At 65.7% G+C, this 22,282-nt stretch overlaps 1 protein-coding gene across 25 annotated transcripts in view; it reads right to left on the minus strand.

The window, feature by feature from the left end:
* Window positions 1-22,282, minus strand: part of LSP1 (lymphocyte specific protein 1) — a 30,039-nt gene that overhangs the window by 3,475 nt on the left and 4,282 nt on the right. Inside the window, exons 1-11 of one of the 25 annotated variants that reach the window (XM_070059230.1) lie at window positions 16,412-16,618; window positions 11,601-11,674; window positions 5,910-6,023; window positions 4,207-4,362; window positions 2,561-2,693; window positions 2,206-2,292; window positions 1,917-1,960; window positions 1,676-1,757; window positions 680-814; window positions 327-404; window positions 98-200 (exon numbers count right to left, since the gene is read on the minus strand). In XM_070059230.1, coding sequence (XP_069915331.1) covers window positions 111-200; window positions 327-404; window positions 680-814; window positions 1,676-1,757; window positions 1,917-1,960; window positions 2,206-2,292; window positions 2,561-2,693; window positions 4,207-4,362; window positions 5,910-6,023; window positions 11,601-11,674; window positions 16,412-16,477 — 1,059 coding nt within the window. In that variant the 5' untranslated portion in view covers window positions 16,478-16,618 and the 3' untranslated portion in view covers window positions 98-110. The other 24 variants (XM_070059133.1, XM_070059037.1, XM_070058667.1 and 21 more) reach the window with 24 other exon arrangements.

Consider the following 22,282-nt stretch of genomic DNA (forward strand, 5'->3'; position numbering starts at 1 on the left):
GAGGGGGTCGGGCTGTGGGCCTCCGGGCTCCCTGTGCAGCCCCTCACCCGGTGGAGTGGGCCCGTGCACCCCACCACTCCCCCGGCCCTGCACTCACCGGGGACGGCGGCCTAAGGGGCTGCGCCCTCGTCCACCAGCACCTTCTCGTACTTTCCGTGCCCAGTCGCCACGAACTTGTACCTCTTCCCAGACGGGGTGCTCTGCCGGGGAGGGGCCGAGAGCGAAGGTGAGAGTGGCCGGCGGAAGGTGCCGCTGCCCCCAGGAGGCCCTCCCGGTGACACAGGGCAGCCCCCCCGCGCCCCCACCCAGCTGCATTCAGACCCCACCTTCAGTGTAGACGAGGTCTTGGAGCCTTCCTTCTGCTCCCAGAAACTCCTCTTGCTCATGTCTCCAGCCACAATGTCCTGGGTGCAAAGGACAGGGCCGTCATGGGGCGCTGGGCGCTGGGCTGTGCGGGAGACCCCAGGGGAAGAGGCGCTACCTGTGGCCACTCAGCTGCTGCCGCCCGGCCCCCTCCACGCCGACGAGAAGGGCCAGGCCAGCCCCTCCAGCTGGCCAGCGCTCTGCCCACCCTCACCTCGTCCCTGACGGCCCCACACTTGCGGTAGCACGGGCGCGCCTTGTAGCTCGAGCCCACTCTGTCCCCCCGGGCCCAGCCCTGCCCTGGCAGGGGCCCTACCTTGCAGGAGGTGGCCTTGGCTGCAGACTGAGCCTGCACCTCGCCTGTCTCCCAGCGACTCTTGGTGCTGGCCACGGCCATGCTGGGCAGCTCTATGGAGGTCTGACGGGCTAGCCTGGGGGTCCGGCCAGCAGTCTGCAGGAAGACAGGGCTGGGTGGCTTTGGTGGCAGGCCACCGTGGGACACGGGGGAGCCTGTGAGGACAGTGCAGGTGCTTTCCCAAGCTGGGGCCAGGCCGAGTACCCCACACGGCCTCCTGCCTTTGTCTGCCCTTACAGGGCACACTCGTGGCATCCCAGCCAGGGGCTCCTGGCACGGGGCTGGAGGAACCTGGGCTGGATGAGGGGCACTGAATGGCTAGAGGGGTGTCGGCTGGGTGGAGGAGGGTAGGGGTGAGGGGTGTCGGCTGGGTGGAGGAGGGTAGGGGTGAGGGGTGTCGGCTGGGTGGAGGAGGGTAGGGGTGAGGGGTGTTGGCTGGGTGGAGGAGGGTAGGGGTGAGGGGTGTCGGCTGCATAGCAATGCAGGCGGAATAGAGGGGCATTGGCCGCGTGCAGGAGTGGGCGTTGAGTAGATGGGTGCGCAGTGCTGGAATGAGTCGGTGTGGGGCAGTGAGTGGACGGAGGGCACCGCTCGGAGGGGCCTGGGCTGGCAGGGAGCCTGGCAGCGGGATGAAGGGCCGCTGCCCGGCCGAGAGGGTCCTGGCTGGCTGGGGCCGTGTCGGGGGCACGGGCAGAGGTGGGCTGCGGGAGTGGGCCGATGGAGCAGCGTGGATGGGGTGATGTGTGTGGGTGAAGCATTGCTTGATGGAGTGAGCCCCGATGGAGGGGACGGGGACTGGTTGGCTGCAGGGGCGTGGGAGGGGTGTTTGGTGGAAGGGAGACCCTGGGGAGCCAGGGGGCCGTGACTGGATGGGAGGTGGGTGTTGGCCAGATGGAAGGCTCTGTCAGGTGGCGCGAGTGCGGACGGGGAGGAGCAGCACAGGGGCCCCGGGCGTACCTCCACGGCCTGGGTGTACTGCTCCAGCCGCTCGTCAATCCTGGCGACGGGCAAGGTGGGCTGGGCCTTCTTCGGGCTGCTGCTGGAGGGGCAAGGGGCAAGCCTCATGTCCCCCGAGTCCTCCCGTGTGCCCCGAGTGCGCCCCGAGCCTGTCCTGGATCCCGCCCAGGTGCCCTCCCTCGCACTGCCCCCCACCCCTCCCTGGAGAAGGTTGTGCTCTGGGCTTGGAGTGCCGTCCAACCTCTTCTCCACGGAGCGGCTCAGGGACTCCGTCCTGTCGACGAGCTGTGGGCGGAGGGAGCACAGAGGCGTTGGGGGGAGAGGAACCAGAGCAAGGCTGTCGCCCCCTCTCCCCAGCGCTCCCCGTTCTCATGCCCCGGGGGGTCCTGAGTGCTGGGCCCTGGTGGGGGGTGGGGGAGCAGCGGGGCAGCACGCAGCACAGGCCCCTGTCCTCCCAGGGCCGACTCGCAGGCTGAGCTGGGCCACAGAGCTGGGAGGGGGCAGGGGAGCAGGCCCTGGACTTGACCTACTTTGCCGGTGGGGCTCAGGGGCGGTGAGCGCGGCTCGTCGGGTGCCTCTGCAGGCGAGGGGCTGGGCGTCCGGGGCTGCTGACCCTCCTGATGGTGGCAGTGAGAGCCCATGCTGACCCGGGGCCACCTCTTGGGGCCCTCCTGCCCGGCCCGGGGTCTGTGGGAGTGGAAGCTTTCCCACCCTGGGCCCCAGCTCCTGGCTGGCCTGGGCCCGGCCGGGCTCCGGAAGCCCCAGCCTCAGGGGAGCATCCCCTGATCACGGGGCAAGGATTTGCTCAGGGGCCTCCGGCCTCACCCTCCCACCCCCACCCCAGAAAGGGGCTGCAGAGCCCAGAGCCCAGGGCACAGCGGTCACCTCTGCCCCGTCAGCCTCCGCCACCCCTGCGTTGCACGGGCGCGTGTCCCCTGGGCCCGGCCCCTGCTGGCTCAGACACAGCCCCTCCAGGTGGTCCTTGGCTTGGTTCACTTCGCCACCGTCCTGCAGGGGCCTAGTGGGTGGAGAGGGAGGCAGAGTTCACACGGGGCCGTGAGACGGCTTGGTCCCTTTCCCAAGCCTCGATTTCCCAACTCTCAATGGAGGCAATCAGACCAGCCGAGTGCCGTGGGGTCCTGGGACCCCAGCCTCTCTGGGCCTCTGCGTTGAGGCTGGAGACCCCTCCCGAACAGCGGCCACTGCCCCGACCTCCCCGGGCAGCTCTCTGCAGACCAAGAGGCACAGACCCAGAGGCAGGCTGCAGCCCCCAGGCCCGCCCCAGGCTGTGTTGTTCCCCGGGCCGCTGGCCTTGCTCACTGTGGGGGCACGGGGCTCGGTGGGAGTGAGTGAGGGTCTGTGGGCGTTCGGGGGTAGGTGGGCTGGGGCCGAGGCCGGGGCAGTGCGGGGAGGGGCAGACCTCCGGCCTCGGGCGGGGAGCCCTGCCTCTGAGCGGGGCTGAGATGGAGAGGAGGCTGGGATTCTGGCATTTTCCAGGGTTTCAGGCTTCTCGGTGCCTGTGCCAGCCAAGACCCAGGCCCAGCCCGCCCAAGGTGGGCCGGGGTCGGAGCCAGCGGCAGCCACATGGGCAGGCCCAGCATGGCTGGGGGTGGGGAGTGGAGGCGGGAGAGCCAGGCTCACGCAGTGTCAAAGTGCCCCCTGCTGTCTTTCGGGAGCAGCGCAGGGCTCCGGGCTCAGGGAGGCCAGCGGTGGAGGGGGCGACTCAGGGAGTTGGGGGGTGGTGGGGAGGGGGCTGCCCTGCTCAGAAACGCTGGGCATGGGGGTCCCTCGAGGGCAGGAGGGGAAACTGGAGCCCGGGCCCCCAAAAAGCCGTTGGCTCTGGAGGAGTGGAGCTGCTTGTAGGGTGTGGAGGGGAAGACTTGGCCAGCGCTCCGGGCCGGCTTAGGGGCCTCTGAGAGGCCCGGAGGCCCCCAGATCAGCGAGGGGCTGCGGCCCCCTCCAGGCCGAGGGGGCCCCTGAGCTCCCAGCCCAGCACGCCAGAGCAAGGCTGCGACCCCCACTGCCGGGCCCACAGGCCTGGGAGCGCGGCTCTCTCGTGAGAGGGGGGTGTGTGGGCTGTGTCAAGGTGAGGCCCCTCCCCCACCCCGGCCGCCAGGTTCAGACAGCACGCACGTCCACACATCTGGAAAGCGTGTCCCCCTGCCGGCCCGCGGCCTGCACATCTGGAAATACCTGCTCCCCTCCGTGGGAATGGAGTCCAGCCAGCCCCGAGGGAGGAAGGGGCGGGCGGCCGGGGGCTGTGGGCCTCCATGACGTAAGTGGGCTGCAGCTGCGGGCTGGCGTGGCCGGGGGCCCTGGGGAGCCCAGGAATGAGGCTTCCTCACTGCCCCCCCCCCGCAGCCCCCTCGCCGGCCGCCCTGCAGTCTAGCTCTCTTCCTCCCTTCCCTCCCTCTGCCCCTGTCACGGCCGCGGGGACGTTTTGGGGGGCTGGCTGGGGAGGGGGCGTGCAGGCCGTGGCTCAGACGCAGGAGGGGAGCCCCTGCCCAGACGCCGAGCCCACCCCCACTTGCCTGCTCTCCTGCTCCCGCTCTGGGCTCTCGCCCTGAGCAGGGTCCCCGCTGTCCGAGCTCCCCCAGGACTGCTGCCGCTGCTCGGGCCTCTGGGACCAGTCGCTGAAGCCCTCGTCCTCGTCCGGCTCTGGGGCCTGCAGGGGCTTCAGGCCGGGGCTGAAAGTGCGGGAGATCGGGCTGGGTCCTGCATGGGGCTCACTGACCAAGCCCCCCGCCCCATGCCCCTCGCCAGGACCCTGGGCTCCGGGTGGGAGACCTCGTCGGCCTCAGAGGTGGCTCTGCGGGCAGGGCCGTGTCTCTGTTGAGACTGGAGAGCCCCTGAGGACAGACCTGTGCCTCCCCTATCAGCCCAAGACTCTCTGAGGGTGGACATGAACCTCCTCCATCAGTCTAAGGCTTCCTGAAGGCAGGGCTGTGACTTCCATCCGTCTGGGGCCCCCTGAGGGCCTCCTCCATCAGTTCAGGGCTACCCGAGGGCAGGGCTGTGCCTCCTCCATCATTCTGGGTCTCTGTAAGAGTAGTGTTGTGCCTCCACCATCAGCCTGACTCCCTGAGAACAGAGCTGTGCCTCCTCCATCAGTCTGGGGTTCCCTGAGGACATGGCTGTACATTCTCAGTTGGTCTAGGGCTTCCTAATAGTAGGGCTGTGCCTCCTCCATCGCTCTAGGGCTCCCCAAGATAGGACTATGCCTCTCCCATCCATCTAGGGCTCCCTAGGAGCAGGGTTGTGCCTCCACCATTAGTCTGGGGCTCCCTGAGGGCAGGGCTGTGCCTCCTCCATCAGTCTGGGTCTCTGTAAGAGTAGCATTGTGCCTCCACCATCAGTCCAGTGCTGCCTAGGAGCAGGGCCGTGCCTCTGCCATCATCCTGCCTCTCTGAGAGCGATGCTGTGCCTCCCCCATCTGTCTGGGGCTCCCTGAGGGTGAGGCTGTGCCTCCTCCAGGAGTCTAGGGTTTCCCAAGGGTAGGACTATACCTCTCCCATCAATCTAGGGCTCCCTAGGAGCAGGGTTCTGCCTCCACCATTAGTCTGGGGCTCCCTGAGGGCGGAGCTGTGCCTCCTCCAGCAGTCTGGGGAGAACACGCCTGTACCCCCCGTCTGGCTGGGGTCCCAAGGCTGCCCCGGCCTCCTGGGTGCCCGCACGGCTCGGGGCAGGCTGGGCTGTGCAGGGCTCCGAGGCTGGGCGCCCGTGGGCCAAGCAGAGGCCGTGACCGCTGCAGCGCCCTGCCCCGCCCCAAGCTGCTGACTTGAGAAAATGGAACAGAGTGGGGCCTGGGGGAAGGGGAGCATTATTGGAAAAACAGCCCAGCCCAGCCGCGGGGGCCCCCTGGGCCCAGGGAGGAAACGCGGCGGCCCGTGGCCGCCAACTTGGACGTGGCGCCCGTGAGTCACTGGCAGTGGGGAGCTCGGGCCCCTCAGCTGGGGTCAGCGGCCGTCCAAGTACAGGCTGGGACCACGTCGCCATCCAGAGCCCGAGTCAGGGACCTGGGCGGGCGGGCGGGGCCTGGTGGTCGCTCTGCTCTGCGGCCCCTCCCGGAAGCATGCAGTGGTCAGGGTCACCAGGGCTGCTGACCAGCTCTGAGCACACCCCCACGCCCACCCTGCGCTGGCTCGGGCCCCCTCGACCCCATCCTGTTGCTGGGACCCCTCTCTGCACAGGCATGGGGCCGCAGGAAGTGGGGGTCGCGGCCCGGGGGGCTTACGGGATCTCCTGCTCCGGGGCCTGGCCGGCTGCGCGGTGGTCCTGGGCCTGCAGCTGCTGCAGGGGCTCACGGGCAGTTTCCTCCTCATCCTCTGCACCCCACTGAGTGGTGAGCCTGGGGGCACAGGGCGGCAGTCAGGCCCCAGCAGGGACAAGGGGCCACCTGCACCCCAACAGGCTTGCTGGGGCCACGTGCTGAGGACGGAGGACAACCCCTGCCCCTGCCCCTAGGCCTCAGTTTACCCATCTCCAAAACAGAGGCCATGTGAGACGGGTGGGAGGGCGGCCTCTGGCCCCAGGGGGTGGTCCCAGGGTGACCCAGATGGAGGCCTGAGGAAGCCCCGCACCCCGTGGACACGAGGACAGCATGGCTGCTAGCGGTACAGGGAGAGCTGACCTTGGCCAGCCGAGCCCTAGCAGCCTGGGCTGGGGGCATTGCGGCCAGTGGGGAGGGGGCAGCCGGGCTGAGAAGAGCAGCCCCCCCATCCTTAGCTTAGATGAAAACCAGGCACTTGCCCCTCACTCACAGGGCCCTGGGGCGGGGGGCCGTACAGCACCCCCACCCTTAGCTCAGCGCCTCGTGGACACTCCCTGGGCCATTTCAGAGACGGGAAGACCGAGGCAACAGCCCCGACTGGGCACAGCCATCCTTAGACCTGACCCAACTCGTCCACTGCTGCCCGTCACCCAGAGCCAGAGCCCAGGGCTAGGGTCTCTCCACCACAGGGTCTCCTCTCCGGCCCGTGTCCGCCGCATGACCCCGCGGCTGGCTCCCCGCCGGGCCTCCAGCCCCCTGGCCAGGCCGTGTTGCAACACACGATCTGTCTCTCTCTCTCGGGTCTCCCCTAAGCCTCACAGATGAAAACCAGGCGTCCTCACGGGCCCGAGGCCAAGGGCTGGCTCCCCCACTGCTGCCACGTGGGGCTCCAGCTGCAGGGCCTCCGCTTCTACCTCCGCACCCCCACCCCCAGCCCTACCCCCAACCGAGTCTACAGCCTGGGCCCAGGACGGCAGACCCTCCCTCCTGTTCTCGTGCCCCTGCCCCGCGCACAGGGAGAAGCGGGGCTTCCTGCGTGTGCAGCCCTCGGCTGGGCTGGGGGCCGTGGGGCCAGGGAGGCAGAGCTGGGGGGCTCCTGGGGCTGCAGCTGAGGCCTGCGGGCAGGGCCGTGCCCCCTGCGTGCGCCCGCAGCCTGCCAAGCGCAGGGACCCTCTTCGGAGGGGCTGACCTGGCCACTCTGCTCCCCAGACTGAGTCTCTGTGTGTCTGCACCCACGCGTGTCTAAGTCTGCAGAAGTCCTGGAGTGTGCACACGCGTGTGTGCAGCTACCCAGAGGGCCATGGGCTCCCTGTGGGGGCTCCCTCCTGCTCCTGGTACCCCAGGGGCCTTGGTAAGCAGCAAAGAGCACTGAGACCCCAGCTCACACCCAACACACGAGCCCACGAGGGAGCCGGGGCCCGGCCCCAGAGCACACACATGTGCACACGGGCAGGAGCAGGCACAGCCGGCTCACACCCGCCCACATGCGCCCGTGTGCATTCGCGCCCGCACCCACACATGCACACACACGCCTCTGATGTGTGTTCATACATGCTCACGCTGTCTCTCGTGAGTTCACACACACGCACACATGTTCTGTCACACAGACACATGCACACACACATGTGCACGTTTCTCACACACTCACACATGTGCTCACACGCGGGCTGAAGCACGTGTGCTCACGGTGCCTCTCACACATGTCCATGTGTGCTTGTACACACCTCACACACAATTTACACGCTCTCACACACGTGCACACACACGACTTGCTGTCACACACACTCGCAACACCCACCCCACACACATGTGCATACAGCAGTCACACACACTGACACACGTGTTCATACACAGATGCCCCGTGCATGAGCAGACCACCCTGTGGGGCTGGGGCCTCCTACTCGGCCCCAGCCTGGGGCACGGCCTCCGGGACCCCCGGCCGCCTGCCTCTGCTGGGGGGACCAGCCCAGCTCCCAGCCCCATGGGCAGTTCAGCGGCCCCTCTGCCAAGGACGTGGGGGACAGGGCCGGGGGTCTCCTGGTGCTCCCCCCTCAAGTGCCACGCAGAGCAGCAGCCCGCGGGGCCCCCAGCTGCTGACCCAGCAGCCTGGGGACCAGGCGGCCTCTGGCCCCGTCCCTGCCTCCTCCCTCCCTGCCTGCCCCAGGATGTGAGTCATGGGCCCCCTCCCCATGACCTCACCCCCTCACTATTCCACAGCTGGGCCCCGTTCTGGGAACTGAAAGGGGGGCGGCTCTCCTGGGGTGGGGTGGGGGCCTCTGGCCTGGGAAAGGCGCCCCCCGGCCAGCGGCCCAGACCCCTTGGCGCGCGCGGCGGCGCTGTCAGGCTCTGGCCCGCCGGCCGGCGCAGCTGTGGGGGATTTGCTGTCCCTGTGCAAATGCAATTAGGCCGTTTCCTGTGTCTGCTCTGGCTCCCGCAGCCCGGGGCCAGCCCGAGGGGCCGGCTGGGGGCCGTGTGCCCCGCGCCCTCACAGGCCTGGGGCCCGCCCCGGGGCCCGTTCCCACGCAGGGACGCCACGCAGACCCCAGCCCGGCTCCTGCGCCCTGCACCCCAGGCCCTCCAAAGCGAGGGGTGGGCGTCCTGGGCTGGCCCCCGCGGTGCGGGGCGGGGGAGGGGGCTCCACAAGGGGCTGCAGCCCTCAGTCCCGTCCCAACCCTGCCCCCGACTGGCGGCGTCTGCAAAGGCCCCTGCCCGGCAGCTCAGCTCCAAGGCGGCGGGTGGGGGGTGGCAGGCGGCACGGGGCCCCACCAGCCGCCATGGTCTCGGTCCCGGGGGGTGCCAGCCGCCCCTGGGTTCTCACGCACCGTGGCTGGGGAGGACACTTGTCCCTCAAGGGCCCGCAAGGCCCAGGGCAGGGGAGGAAAGATGGCGTCTCCCAGAGGGGAGAGGCCCAGCAGCCCGCAATCCCAGCACGAGGAGGGCAGAGCGTGGGCTCTGGGGGAGCTGGGGCAGTGGCTCTGCCCCATGGCTCTGGGCACCACCCAAGAAGGGCCACCAGGCCCAGGGTTGCACAGGGCAGGAGTCCTAGCTCTGGGGAGGGGGCAGCCCAGGGAGGGGCCACAGGTGCGGCTCTGCCCTGGTGGGCACCTCGGGGGCACCGTGTGGGCAGGCCAGCGGCGGGGGGTGGGGGGAGGGCAGAGCCCTGGGGATGGCTGGATGCCCACGGACAAGACCCCAGCCCCGCTGCCCAGGGAGCTGCCTGCGCGGGCAGAGCTGACCTAGAATTCAGATCCCAAGGAGGAGCAAGAAAAGTGGGGCTGGGGCCGAGGTGAGAGGAGGGGTCCCTGTGGCCCGGGGGACCCGGCAGGCCCTCGCCGGGTCAGGAGCAAGCCCTGGCTGTGCTGGGGAGGCAGTGCAGCCGGAGGGGTGGGACCTAGGGGCACGGAGCAGGCTCAGGGCAGAACAGAGGGGAACCGACCGGCTGGCCGTGGGGCACGGGGACAGGGACAGCGGCAGCCCAGCACTGCCCTGGGTCCATCCGTGTGAGAGGCAGAGTGTGGGTCTCGGACTTGGGGGAGACATCGGGACCGGCCTGGGCGCCGCTGCCCTCGGGGAGGGGACAGGGAGCTGGCTCAGCAGGAGGCCGCCTACCCTGGGGGGGGATGACCTCGGAGAGACCCTTAGGGCGGCAACCTGTCAGGCTCAGAGGTGACCAAGGGCAGCTGGGTTGGGGACAAAGGAAGCTGTGGCCTTGGCCAGCGTCACCCCAGCCCCAGGGCGCCTCCCCGGCTCAGCGGTGCTCCCTAGGTTGGTGGCAGACATGTGGGGGGCACAAGAACGGGAGTCCCCATCGCCTCACCCCCAGCCTCTGGCCGCCTGCACACTCAGGCAGTCCCTGGGCCTTGGACTGCGTGGGCCGCCCTGTGGGAGGTACTCAGCCCTGCCTGGAATGCAAGAGGTGCTGCCACGTGGCACACGGGGCTGGGGCAGACTGTGGGGGTGGCTGGGACTGCCCCTGGGGGGACCAGGATGAGGCCACACCCAGGAGGAGGGGGTAGCGTGGAGGCCAGAATCCTGGGGCTCCTGGGGGGCTAGCTCGACCTGGAGAAGCAGGGGCGGGGCTCTGGGGGACGTAGGCCCGAGGTAACCAGTGGGGAGACCCCAGCCTTGGCCTCCATCCAGCTGGGAAAGGAGGCGGCCGCCCTCACCAGCCGGATAAGAGCTGAGACCCTCAGAGAGCAGGACCAGCTTTTGGGATCACATCTGGGAGGGCTCCCCAGAGGAGGGGGGCACTTGGGCCCAGTCAGCAGCTGGCTTCACTCAGAGCCACGGGGCACAGATGGGGGTGGGGGGTGGGGAGTGCTGCCTGCAGGGGTGGGGGGTGGCCTGCGCCTTCAGGACACCCAGCCCCGTCCCCCGGGTAAGAGGAAGTGGCTGGGGAGGGAAGCCCTGCCGAGGCTGAGCCGCCCCCGCCCCATCCCGCGGGGAGGAGGCGCTGTGTGACCTGGGCAGGCGGTCATCCCCCAGGTAGAGGGACAGCAGCATGGTCAGGAAGCTTCGCGCCCCCTCCTCGCCCCCAGCCCCATCTGCACAACACAAGAGACCCCCCCACACCCATCTTCCTCTGTGGGGCCATGCCTGGGGGGTCTCGTTGAGGGGCCTCCACCCAGAACCCCCAAAGCCAAGACCCCTCTAGGGCTGCGTCTTGCAGTCCATACCCCCCAGCCCCACTGCCCAGAGCTCAGCCGCCGAGGGGCCGCCAGGGGAGCAGCCGCCCCTGCCCAGGCCCCTCCCCTGTCCCTGGCTGGATCTGCCGTCCCTCCTCCCGCCCCTGCTGGCTCATGCAGACAGCCGCCGCCATCACCGGGGGCCCTGGCCCACCACGGGGCCCCTCACCCCACCTGAACCTCCCAGGGCAAGGGGCCCGCGGGCCCCGCCCACCAGCTCCCTTGCCACTCAGCCCTGTCCTGCTTGTATAGCCGTGCCCCGGGTCTCTCCAATGGGGAGGGGGCTCTTACTGACATCCCAGCGTCTCCAGGGGCTCCAGGCCGGCCTGCCAGGGCCCTGTGCCGTCCCTCCTTTCCTGGCACCTGATCTCCCCAGGTGCTGGGGACCCACCCTCGGGGGAACGTTCCGGCCTGCCCTGACGCACCCACCCAGGGGGGCCCCTCTTCCCAGGGAGGGAGGGACCAGCAGGAAGTCTGCTCTGAGCACAGCTGTGTGGCACCTGGAGTCGCAGTGGGCGGGTCCAGGCCGGGGCCCAGGGGAAGGGCCCCCCCCACTTCTCGGCTGCAGCCCTCGGCAGCACACCCCTCCTCCACCCGCCCCACCTGAGCGAGGTATCTGGGGCGAGGTCAGGATACCCCACCTCCTGCAGCCTGCATCCCCACATCCAGGCCCAAGCCCACTCCCCCAGCCCCCATCTGTCTGCCTGCCGCCCTCCAGGGTTCGCGCCCACTCTGCGGATGGGCAGGGGCCCACGCGTGGAGGCCCCAGAACCTGCCTCATGGGAGCGCCCAGCGCCCCAGGCCCCAGCCCCTCGAAGATCCCGCGTTTGATCAGAAAATGGAGACGCCCCAACCTTGCTGGCGCAAGGCTTCCTGGGGCTCCTCAGAGGCGGGGCCTGGCCCCGTCTGTCCTGCCCTGCGCCTGCTGTCCCACTGACCAGCCTGTCACCTCCCCAGACTGCTGCCCTACCTCTCGTGATGTGCTCCGTGGCAGCCTCCTCGCCGGGGGCCGCGGCTCCTCTGCCCCCTGCGGCTCAGGTCGGCCTGCCCGGGGCGGGGGCCGGGGTCGCAGGTCAGGGCTGCCCAGCACTGCTGCTCCTCCCCCCACACCCCGCTCCTGCGAGTCCCTGCCCCCAAAGCCAGGGCGACGGGGCGAGGGGGTGCCACCGACAGCACTCCGGGAGAGCCGGTGGCTCCCTCGGCTGAGCTGCTCTGCCGAGCCTGGCCGTGCTCCCGACGCAAGGCTTGGCACGCGCCCTGACACGCGACGGTGCTGGCGCCGGCTCGAGGCTCTGCCATCCTCCGCTCTCTCCTTCCTGGCCGGTCGTCCCCAGATCCGCCTCACACCCGCCAGCCCTGCTCACGGCCGCTGCCCTGCGCTGCCTCCCTGCGTGCAGCCACGCGCTCAGACCCGGCTGCCCACCTGGGGCCTGGCAGATCTGCCTGGCATCCCACTGCCTGTCCAGCTCCTGGCCGCCGCCAGGACAGCCCCTGGCCCCAGACACAGAAGGGACGTCTCTGCCTCCGGCTCTGAGCAGCCGGCACCCACTGATGCCCCCCCCAACCCCCGCCATTCCTGGGCATCCGGCGGAGCCCCGGGTACCCGGCCCGGTCGCCAGCCCCTCCTCTGTGGCTCCCTTCAGGGTCCAGTGGGGCGGTCACTTTGGGGAGCCAGGGAGCCGGTGGCCAAACAGAGATCTGGGGCTCTGCACCGGGCTGGCCCTCCCCCAACTGATGCTGCAGACCCCTGCCCATGCCCTGAGACCCCTGCCCACCACTGAGCCTGGGGAGAGGGGGAAAAGGCCAGCCGCCATGGGCTGTGGGAGACCCAGGTGGACGTCTGGCTGTCACAGCTGAGGTCCACGGCTCTGCCTGGTCCTCTGCCTGTGACCCATGGCACCGGCGCCTGGATGGTGGCAGCACGACCCGCAGCACCGAGGACAAGCACACCGAGGCTCCCAGCCACCCACCCCTGGGAACTGGGCACAGGAGATCAGGTTGGGGCCCCTGGGGAAGTCTGGGGGCCCCCGGCCAGGGCCAGACCTCCCACCGCCACCCAGGGCAGGGCCCTTGCTGCCGCCTCCCGGTCTCCTGGGGTCTCTGCCTCCTTCCTCCCCTTTCTTTACAGCCCTGGCACAGGGTCAGGTGGTGCCACCTCCGCTCCTTTGGGTGCCCTTCCCGGCCTGGGGTCCCAGTCCCCATCTGAGAGGGGACACGGGAGGTGCAGACCCCTACGTCCTACGTCCAGTTACGACAGCCACGGCAGCCCCCCACCCCCCGCCCAGGTCTCTGCCTGTCGGTCTCTTGGCCACTTCCTGGTGGCCTTCTCTCCCACCCGGCCCGGCCCTGCCCCGCCCTGCTCCCATCCCCGCCACCTCGCCATCTCCCCTTCTCCCTGGAGGGGCGCAGCCCCAGCCCCACACCCCCCCCCCCACCTCCACAAGGGTCCTCCCTGCTGGTCGCAGCCACGCTTCCTCCCGGGGACACACGTCCTGCACACCCCACCCCGGGGGTCTGCCATGCAGCGCCCTCTCCCGGACCCCGGCTCCACCGCTGCGCCCACCTGTGCTCTGCCGGCCTTCACGCTCAGCGCCGAGCTGCTGGAGCCGGACACGGTGCCTGGTGAGGCTGGGCCCCTCCAGCCGTCCTGGGAGGCCCAGGTGCCACCCTGGGGCTCCGGCAGGGGCGTGGGTGGCAGGCAAGTCCCCAGGTGCCCGCGGCACCCTGGCTGCCGCTGGCTCCCGATCTGCCCAGCTCTGATTCGTCAGCTGGGACTGCAGCCTGGACCTCAGCCCTCGGTGCTCCGGCCCTGACGCCCTGCCCAGGAGGCTGGACCGCTCGGTCCCCGTGCCCCCTGCTGCCTGCTCGGCCGGGCTCCCGGGCTCTGGCCGACAGACCACCCGGGCCCTCGGCAGTGCCACCCGCCAGACGCTCGGCCCTGCCAGGGCGGGGGCCACCCCACCCTCGGGATCTCGGGTCTTGGGGGGAGGGGGCTGGGGGAGCCACGCCCCTTTGGACAGTGTGGTTTGGAGGCCTGGTTTCCCCAGCCCCTCCGGGGCCAGGCCAGCAGGCTGCCAGCCCTGGCTCCTACCGGCCACACCAGAGTCCCCCCAGCCTCCCAGCCTAGGCTGCTTCTCCCCGGGAGGCCGGCACGTGCCTCGCGTCCGCAGGCAGTCAGGTGCCCAGCGGGGCTCGTGCTGCCCGAGAGGCCTCGGCTGGAAGGCGCCATAAGGATGCCAGCCAGGGTGGACCCTCGGCCCGGCCTCTCTGCCCTGGGTCAGGCTGCGAGGTACCCCCACTCCCTGCAGACGCCAGCTTCCCCCACCCCCCGCCCTGGCAGACCGCTAGGAGTGGGGGCCGCCACTGGAGGGGCAGCGTGCTGAGGCCCCCTGACCACCCCCCGCCCACGGGCCTGGCCCGAGGTGGGCCTGGGGAGAGCCCTGGCTCACACATGGGTGGGCAGGAGGCCGGGAGGATGGGGGTCACAGTGCTGGGAGGAGACAGGGCTTGGCACGGGGCTGGGGGAGGGGCGTCGCCAGCCTGAAGCCTGCGCAGCCTGGAGGAAGTGGAGTCTGGGTGCCGCCGAGCCCCCGCAGACACCACTTGGAAGGAAGGGGCGGGCCGGGGACGACACTCTCCCGCTGGCTCCAACCACAGATTTTAATGAGCTCCAACTGGATCCAATTGACACCCAGCCGCCACCGGTGCCAGCTCGCCCCTCCCCAGCTTGCCACAGCAGACACAGCGCCTGCCTGTGCAGCCCCCTCCCCCCGCCAGCCCTGCACCCTTAGGCTTCCCCGGGGCGGAGAGGGTTCTGGGGCAAAGCTGGTCCCACCCTCTGCTGTGTGGCCGTGGATTAGTCACTCAGCCTCTCTGAGCTGGGCTTCTCATCTGTCACTCGGGGACAGGCGCCTGTCTGCTGGGCTGGGCCGTGGGACAGTCAGGTTCTTTAGAGACAGGAGCCACGGCCACAGCAGTAGGGGCATCACTGTCCCAGGAGCAGCAAGGCCCGTGCCTGTGCATGTGTGGGCAGGGCGTGTGCCCCGAGTGCACCCTGCCATTCTCAGCGGCCCACCCCCTCCTCCATGCCAGAGTTGCCAGGGTGCTTAAAGGGACAGTCCCTTCGCCCCGCCTACCTCCTGCCCAGGTCCTTGGCTCCACACTCCACCAGGCAGGTCTCTGAGCGGCCCCGCTCGTCTGGGCAGTAGCCCAGTGGCAGGATTGGACATGTGGCCAAAGCCACAGCCAGACGATGCTCGTGGCCAGGCCTCTCCAGCGCGTCCTGCCGCCCGCTCCCAGGCCTTCATCTTAAATAGTGCAGGTGGCCTGAGGGATGGGTCCTAGGTGCTGCACAACTCCCAGGCCACAGAGCTCCCTGGGGGACAAGAGGCTCCCCTGGGGACACATCCCAGCCGGGCTCCTTGTCCTGGGGACCTGAGGCAGGCACGAGGCCTCTGCACAGGTGTGTGTGTGTGTGTGTGTGTGTGTGTGTGTGTGTGTGTAGGGTTTCCCGGTCACCTGGGAAGGTCCAAGTGAAGCCCAAGAACAGGCGACCCCAGGGGTCCAGGGCCCGGGTGCAAGGGGGCCTGCCAGGAGGGTCCACCTCCAGCCCTGGCTCTGGCACTGACCCTGCAGCGGCACGGAGGTGGGGACGGGACAGAGCTCTCTCGCTTGCTCGCTCGCTCGCTCGCTCTATGTCGGCACAGACCCAGCAAGCTGGAGCTGGGGCAACCGGGCTGCCCCCACACCCCAGCTCTCCCATGTTGCGGTACCATGAAGACCCTGAGAGTCCAGCTCCGCCCGCCTGGGCCTGGGGTCCGGCCCCTGTGCCCCGCGCCGGGCTGGCACAGGAGGCAGGGAGAAGCCAAGGCAGACTTCTTGAAGGAAGTGCAGACTGGGGAGCCTTACGGGCCTGGAAGCGCGGGGGAGGAGGAAGGGCACTGCAGACTGCCCCGAGAGAAGCCATCAGGGACCACGCTCGGGGCAGCGCCCCCGGCCCTGAGCTTGCCAGGCAGGTGTCACCACGCCACGACTTCAGAGAGGACGCTGCCCTGGGCTGGGGCCCCAGCACTGACCGCAGCCGCGCCGTGCCAAGCGCTGGCTGGCGGTCGCGCTTGGAGGTCCAAAGCAAAGCCTTGGCTGGGTGGTGCCCCGGGGGGCCAGCAGGACCCCGGGGAGCGCGCAGGTGGGAGGGGAGGAAGGGGCGGCGGCGCGGGCGTCGTGCGGCCGCCGCGCGCTCGCGCGCACGTGCGCGCAGGGGCCTGGCGCAGCGCGGCGCGCCCCGGGACCTACCTGAGGAGCTCGCGCAGGCTCTGGCTGCTCGCGCTCCTCCTCGGCAGCGCCGCGCCGTTCATGCCGCCGCCCGCCGCGACCTGGCCTGACCCCGGCCCTGGGAACGCTTCAGAGCCTCCTGGCTGCTGGCGCCGCCGCCCGCACCCCCTTCCCCGGCTGCCTGTGCGCTCTGCTCCGGGCCCGCCAGCCCCTGCCTCTGACGCCCCCTCCCCGGAGCCCCCGCAGCCCGCCCCTGCCTATCTCCGCGACCTTCCGGCCGCCCCGTCTCAGCCCCCTGCCCCCGGGGAGGGGGTCTGCGGCCGCCCCCAGCCCCGCGCCCTGCCTGCGGGTCCTGCGACTCTGGGGCTCTCCTCCCTATGCCTCCCACAGCTGCTTCCCTTTTGTTCCCCCAGCCCCCTCCCCCGCCCCCCTCGGCCTCCCCCTGCTTCCCAGGCTAGTAAAGCTGTCAGAGGCAAGCCCTCCCCGCTGCCGCACCGCACCGCACCGCACCTCCATGGGCAGCACGGAGGCCGCTTCTGCCTCGCCCCTCGGGCCGCTCGCGGGTCCCCTGTCCATGGGCTCTGGGTGCCGGGCCTCCCTGTGCCCGGGCCTGCTGCCCTCTGCCCTGGCCGGGCCTGGCCCTGTGGGCCTCCTCCTAGGGTCCGGCCCCCCTGGACCTGCCTGCCCCCCTCTGCCCGGTGACCCGCAGCCCCTGGCTCCTCTCTGCCTCCTCCAGGTCTCTGCCTGTCTCCCTCGCCTGCCCGAGCGCCGGCTCTCCCCGCATCCTTCCTCTCCCCTCCCTCCTCGCTCTCTCCTCCCTGCTTCCCCTCCCTCCCGGGTCTCATTTTCCCTTTGTTTATTCCCAGCCTGGGCTCTGGTTATCACCTCCAGGGGGAGTCGGGCACCCCAGGAATCCCTTCTGGTCCCCAAATGGGGAGGCCGCTGCCCTCCCCGACGCCCCGCGGATGGCGCTCAGAGCACCAAGCCACTAACGCGGCAGCTGCCCTGGGCGCCGGGAGCCATGCTTCGGAGATGCGGTCAGCGGGCACCAGAGCGGGCCGGTGCCCTCGCCAGCCAGCCCCCCTTGCCCGGTCCCCTGGCCAGTGCCCAGAGGGAGCCCAGCCCATTGTTTTCCTGGTTGGGCTTAGTCGCCGTGACTCACTGAGGCTGGTGGCTGGACACGGGGAGGGACCCGACCCGTTCACGGGAGTCGCCACGGGCTGGCCCGGGGCGAGCGGTTCTACTTACAACCAGCAGCCAGGTCCGCTCGCCAACGCTCACAGCCACCCCCAGAGACAGACGCCGCCACCGTACCCGGGTCCTGGATCTGGACACTGAGGCGGGCCAGCAGCGCTGGCATCCACAGTCCCGGAGCCGAAGCCAGAGCCAGTTCTGCCGACCAGTGGCCACGGGGGCCAGCGCCTCCCTACGTGCAGCCGGCCAGCCCCCCTGCTGCCCGCGTCCCCGCGTCCCAGGGCACTGGCCCCTTCGACATCCTGAGCTAGTAGGACCCTCGCTAGGCCGGGCAGGCAGGGCCACGGAGACACCTGGGAAACACTGAATCCACCGAGGGTGGGTTTGTAACCGAGGGACAGGCACTCGGACGTGCGAGTGAATCACGGCGGGAAGGAGGTGTGTGCCGGGAGAATTCCACGTGGGTCATCGCTCGGGTCAGCGGTGACTCAGGCAGTGGGGAAGTCGGGACCCCCAGCCCACACACAGGCCAGGCTGGGTCCCACGCTGTCGCCCCACCCCCGAGCCCCGGAACGTCAAGGGCACGGCATCCGGCGGTGCCCACTGCGCTCAGCCAGCGTCCACAGGCAGGGCCGGGGGGCAGAGAGGGAGCAGGCTGAGCCGACCTCGGGCTGCCCGCCGCCCCCGGCCCCTCCCTGGGAAGCCAGCCTGGGCCTCCTTTGCGTCTCCACTCGCCTGTCTCCTCCCAGTCTCTGAAATGTGGCCAAGGCGTGTTTTGGTTCTGAGGAAGGAAGACTCTTCCCACGGGGGCGACAGCTGCCTTGGGATGGGGGGAGTTCCCTGTCGCTAGAGGACGGCCATCTGCGGAGGAGCTGGTGGTGGGAGGCGGCCGCAGCCGCTCTTCCAAGGCAGAAGCCAAGAGCCACGGTGCTGCAAAGGACACCTCCCTTTATGGACAATAGGGCAGAATCCTTTATGTCCCCTCTATCACGTGTGCATCCACCCATCCACCCACCCGCGCAAACACTCTCCCCACCCACCCACTCATCCCATTTACCCACCACTCGTATCTCCATCCATTATTCATGCAGCCACACACCCACCCATCCACACATCCACCCATCCACACATCCACCCACCCACACATCCATCCACCCACTCACTCTCCCCACCCATCCACCCGTCCATCCGCTCATTCACTCATTTGTCAACCACTCATCTCTATCCATCCATCATCCATCCTTCCATCCACCCATCCACACATCCACCCATGCACCCACCCATTCATCCTCTATAGACAAATATCTGTTTTTCCATGGGTCGTTTGTAAATACCTCATTTTCTCAACACATATATCCATCCAACTATCTATAAGGACATAAGCTCCCCTTTCAATCACTCCATTTGAGCATACATAAATTATATATATTTATATGTATACACACACCCATGATCATCCATCTCTACATTTCTTCATTGAGTAAGTATCCATCCATCTGCCAATCCATCCATCTATCTACCCATTTAAATGTCTTGGTAGGTATACAACAGCCATATGTATTCAGTAAAACATCCATCATTTGTTTGCATTTTTAAAATTTATTTATTTGAGAGGTAGAGTTACAGACAGTGAGAGAGAGACAGAGAGAAAGGTCTTCCTTCCATTGGTTCACTCTCTAAATGGTCATTATGGCCGGCACTGCACCGATCTGAAGCCAGGAGCCAGGTGCTTCCTGCTGGTCTCCCATGAGGGTGCAGGGGCCCAAGCATTTGGGCCATCCCCCACTGCCTTCCCGGGTCACAGCAGAGAGCTGGACTGGAAGAGGAGCAACCGGGACTAGAACCCGGCACCCATATGGGATGCCAGCGCCGCAGGTGGAGGATTAACCAAGTGACCCATGGCGCCAGCCCCAGACATCCATCATTTGGAGCACAATGACCACTCATCACCTCTTAGTCCCCTCATCTGTCTGTTCACCCACCAACTTGAATGTCTATTTGAGCTACTGGCCCACCAATGAGCCGACACATTCTCTGTCTCCAAATAGCTTTCTGTCCTTGCTTTCATCCATCCGTCCACATATTCTGCTGCTTAGGATACCGTTAGTACGTCATTCACCTGTGTGGCTGTATTAAATTCCATTCACGTATGTGGCTGTATTAAATTCCATTCACGTATGTGGCTCTATTAAATTCCAGGCACTTTTAAGGTTTTGGGGATTCAGCACTAATAAAGACCCTACTCTCATGATGCTGAAACCTTAGCAGGAAAAATAAGTAAACACTACCTATTGGAATTATCGGATGGTGGTAGACACAGCAGAAAATACGAACCAGAGAAAGGGCGTACGGTGCTCTGGAGGAAACGAGGATTTATATACGATAGTCCAGAAAGCCTTGTGGAAAGAAACTAAAGAAATAGAGGGTGGGGGGAGGGGAGGGGAGGGGAGGGGGGAGAGGAGAGAGGAGGAGAGCAGAGCAGAGCAGAGCAGAGGGCTGCGTATGGTGGCAGGAAGTGTCCCGCTGGGATGAGAACGCAAGACCCCTGGTTTAGGGTTGTCTGTTCTCCCACCTGCTTTTCAATAGTTCATTTGGCACCAAGTCATCCTCTGTTGGTTCATTATTCCACTGATTTTTTCCCATCCATCTCGTTATAGTCATCCATCTGCCCACCTATCCACCTATCCGTTATTCTTAAGCAACCATATGTCCACCTCTCTTGATATCATTCTGTTAAGTCCAGTCATTTACCTGTCCACACTCCATGCATCTGCTTATCTATGTTTTATCCTGTGTGCCCATTACCAATTCATCTCATCTTCTGTTTATGCCATCCATCCATCTCTCTGTCCATCCATCCATCCATCTCTCTGTCCATCCATCCATCCGTCTGTCCGTCCATCTCTCTGTCCATCCGTCTGTCCATCCATCCATCCGTCCATCCATCTCTCCGTCCATCCGTCTGTCCATCCATCCGTCCATCCATCTCTCCGTCCATCCGTCTGTCCATCCATCCATCCGTCCATCCATCTCTCCGTCCATCCGTCCATCCATCTATCCATCCATCCGTCCATCCCTCTGTCCATCCATCCATCCATCTGTCTGTCCATCCCTCCGTCCGTCCATCCATCCATCCCTCTTTTGGTATACCTGTTCCTTCATCTATCTGGGGTTTTATGGTCAGTTGGTATATACAGACAGGTACAGCACAGTTGAGTATATAAATATAATCGTGGTTAAATATATGAATATAGGGTCCAGTGCTGTGGCATAGTGAGTAGTGAGTAAAGCTGCCACCTGCAGTGCTGGCATCCCACATGGGTGGTGGTTTGAGTCCCAGCTGCTCTACTTCCGATCCAGCTCTCTGCTGTGGCCTGGGAAAGCAGTAGAAGATGATCCAAGTGCTTGAACCCCTGTGCCCATGTGGGAGACCTGGAAGAAGCTCCTGGCTCCTGGCTTTAGATCAACCCAACTCTGGCCCTTGTGGCCCATTTTGGGAGTGAACCAGAAGGTAGAAGACCTCTCTCTCTCTCTCTCTCTCTCTCTCTGCCTCTGCTGCTCTGTAACTCTGCCTTTCCAATAAATAAATAAATCTTTAAGAATATGAATATAATATGTTCAACTGATTAAAGTCACCACCCTTTTTGATAGGTTACTATCTGTACCATAACTATTGTTAAATATTTTCAGTATCCCATCTACATTCATCCATCCGTGCATCCATTAAAATGTACATATATACAGGTGTGTGTGTGTGTGTGTATTATTTTGCCTATCTATCTATTTATCCCCCATTCACCCATTCACACACCCAGTTCCACGTTCCTTCCTGTGTCCCTTGGCTGATGAACCCATGCACTGTCCATGGATCCATTCATGAAATTTTCTTTGTGTCCGTCATCACTTATGCATCTGTTCATACATTAGAACATCCTTCTGTCCTGTTTTCCTTCCAACCAGCCATCGCACACATCTATCCATCTACCGCCCATTCTTTAATTTATCCATCCATTGATACATCCACCCATACAATCATATATTCATCTATCCACCTATCAAAACACCCATCAATCCATTCATTCAGCCTTCCATCCACCCCGACATCTATCCATCATTCCTTCATCCACTCATTGAGACATTCATCCATTTATCTACCCATCCAAACATCCATCAGTCCATCCACTCATCCATCCATCCATCCATAAACCTATCCAAACATTAATTCATCCATCCATTAATCCATCCACCCAATGCCCATACATGCATTCATCCGTCCAAGCATGCAAACATCCATCCATTCATAAACCTATCCAAAAATCCATCCATCCAACATATATCCATCCACTCATCCATCCAAGCATGCGTAACACCAATCCTTACATCCACACTTCCAAACATCTATTCATTCATCCTTCCATTGACCTTTCATTCATCTGTCCACCCAAGTTCATCCATCCCTCCAACCACCCAACTATTCTGCCACCCATCTAAACTTCCCTGCATCCCTCCCAACACCCATGCATCCAAACACCCATCCATCCATCCATCATCTATCCAAACACCCATCCATCCATCATCTATCCAAACACCCATCCATCCATCATCTATCCAAACACCCATCCATCCATCATCTATCCGCCCATCCACTGACTCATCCAGTCGTCACCCGCCCATCCAGTCATCCCTCCATACAACCAGTCCATTTATTCTTCCATCCATCCACCCATCCATGCATCCGTCCACCCACCCATCCACCATGCACGTGTCCTTCTACCCAGCCATCCATCCTCCTACCCAGCCGCTCACAAACATCCTACCACACATCCATCCATCCTTCCACTCATTCCTCCGAATGTGCACCCATCTCTTCTGCTTCCCTTCCTTCCTTCCTTCCAAATAGCCATCCACCCACCCATCTTTCTCCCTCCCCTCCCCTCTCCCTTTCCCCCTCCCCTCCCCTTCCCTTCTTTCCTTTCATCCACCCACTCCCCCATCCATCCGTCCACTCCCCCATCCATCCTTCCTCCCTCCCTCCCCTTCTCTTCCTTCCAAATACCTGTCCATCCATCCATGCACCCATCCAGCTGTTCCTGCTTCCTGCTTTTTTATCTGCTTTTCCATTGACTCATACTTTTCTCCGTCATTAATTCTTCTTTTATTTTCCTTTTATGTCTGCTCTATGCCTAA

The sequence above is a fragment of the Oryctolagus cuniculus genome, chromosome 1 (assembly GCF_964237555.1).
Source record: "Oryctolagus cuniculus chromosome 1, mOryCun1.1, whole genome shotgun sequence".
NCBI lineage: Eukaryota > Metazoa > Chordata > Mammalia > Lagomorpha > Leporidae > Oryctolagus > Oryctolagus cuniculus.